Source organism: Rutidosis leptorrhynchoides, unplaced genomic scaffold (genome assembly GCF_046630445.1).
Source record: "Rutidosis leptorrhynchoides isolate AG116_Rl617_1_P2 unplaced genomic scaffold, CSIRO_AGI_Rlap_v1 contig383, whole genome shotgun sequence".
NCBI classification, from domain to species: Eukaryota; Viridiplantae; Streptophyta; class Magnoliopsida; order Asterales; family Asteraceae; genus Rutidosis; species Rutidosis leptorrhynchoides.
The window spans coordinates 7,239-9,176 of NW_027266620.1; the positions used below are offsets into that span (position 1 = coordinate 7,239).

A 1,938-nucleotide genomic window follows, 5' to 3' on the forward strand; every position below is an offset into this window, starting at 1 on the left:
CGGTTTCTTTTTGCGCCGGTTCGTTAATCAGGCACTTAAAAAACTGATCTTTTTTTAATTCCCAGAGAGGTTCTTGACTCTCAAAGGAGAGGGCGAATCATACTTCTGATTAAAAAAATTTAAAAAATAATTATAGAATAGAATAATGGTTTGATTGATTACCTGGAAAAAATAAAATTGAAGATAAAAATCAATGATCAATTGGGATTTTATCGACGATGGAGTTTATCGCCCAGTAGAAGGTTTTACTGCTGCCGCCCGCCACCCTTTGCCTTTTGAAATACACAAAATAAAATAATTTTGACAAAAATAATCATTTGGTTCATGTTTCAAATATTTTTGAATTATTTAGTCTCTCTAAATATAAATAGAATTAAATTATTCTTTAAACGTTATTTTTGAACTATTTAGTCCCTCGTTCATTAGAGACGTTAAGTTTGGCCGATGTGTCAATTTTAGTCAATCATAACTTGACACGTGTACACGACGTGTAAAAAAATTACAGTTAGACTTTCTTATCCCGATTTAAAATCGAACCGGACAGAAATCGAACCGAAATTAAACCGAAACTAAAATGAGGATTAGACTAAAATAAATATTCATGTAGGGACCTGTTCGTCATATCATTAAAATATCATCTTCTTCCTCACTTTCGTCGTCCGAATCCTCCTACTACTATGTACTAGGAATTTAGTATGTATGAAATTAAAGAAAGAATTCAGACTAATTTTTGGAAAAATTCAGACTTTTTCAATTAATTAAGGTTTTAATTATTCAATAAAAGCTCCAAAGCTGACCAACCCACGTTTTCACTCTCCACTGAAGCTTCTCCACTAGTACTAGTGTTGATGATGGAGTCGCCGTCATAATTAATCTGATAAAAATTCATATAATCTTCATAAGCCATCAGCTCCTCCGACAACAACGTCTTCATCTCCTCACCGCCACCACCTACTGCTTCCTCATGATCAACCACCGGTCCGTTAGACCCATTTGAGCCGATCAGATTCAAATCCAGTTTTGAATTCAAATTCAGTTTTGAGTCTAATTCATTGGGGAAATTGACTTTAGCTTTGCTTCCACGGATTTTTCGAGCTTCTTTGTCGTAAGCGCGTGCCGCTTCTTCCGCAGTGTCGAACGTGCCCAGCCACACACGGACACCTTTCCTCGGATCCCGAATCTCCGCCGCGTATTTACCCATGGTCTCTTCTTCTTCGTCGGCTTCTTCTTCTTCTTCGTCGGCTTCTTCTTCTCTTCACCGGCAACGGCAAATCGTTTCCCGGTGACAGAGTGAGCATCGTGATCTTTAGGTATTTGAAATTAGGGTACAGTACTTTTGTGAACAGTATTGTCGAGACGTGAACATATTTGATGCTTCCCGGAAACTTCGTTTCCGGGTTTACTAAACTTGGGTCAGGGGAGATTAATTAAGGTTAAACCGAAAACAATGTTTCCGTTTTAAGATTAATTAAGAATTGGACCGGAAAACATTGAATCCGTTTTAAGCTTGGACCGAAAACAAGGTTTTCGGTTTAGGTTTGGACTGAAAACAAAATTTCTGTTTTAAGCTTGGACCGAAAACAGTGAATCCGTTTTAAGCTTAGACCGGAAACAATGTTTTCGATTTTAATTTTTTATTTTAATTTTTCTAGAACCGGAATCATCGATTCCGGTTTCAATTTTTTTCGTTTCTCCCTCTAGGATGTTTGCTTATCTTCTTCTCTGTAGTTGTGTTCTGTCACAGAGATGATGAGAAGTTGCTTTTATATAGCTATGAATTGCTAAGAGAGATTTCACTTTTTAATAAATTATATTATATTATTTAATATTTATTTTAGAATATTCGACTAATATCCATGTATGTTAATATGTATATTCATGTATGTGCACAATAATCTCGTAATTTTTTGTCAACATGTAGTAATTTCGTGCATATCT

The 1,938-nt window shown here is 35.7% G+C and overlaps 1 protein-coding gene across 1 annotated transcript; it reads right to left on the reverse strand.

Annotated features, from left to right (window-relative positions):
* Window positions 1-766: 766 nt before the first annotated feature.
* LOC139883321 (ethylene-responsive transcription factor ERF071-like) lies at window positions 767-1,201 on the reverse strand. The gene has a single exon (XM_071867513.1). It carries the CDS (start codon window positions 1,199-1,201, stop codon window positions 767-769), a length of 435 nt encoding a protein of 144 aa, XP_071723614.1.
* Between the last annotated feature and the right edge of the window lie 737 nt (window positions 1,202-1,938).

Bases quoted from the DNA above. Each gene is read 5' to 3' on its own strand.
- LOC139883321 (XM_071867513.1), bottom strand. From the start codon at position 1,201: ATGGGTAAATACGCGGCGGAGATTCGGGATCCGAGGAAAGGTGTCCGT.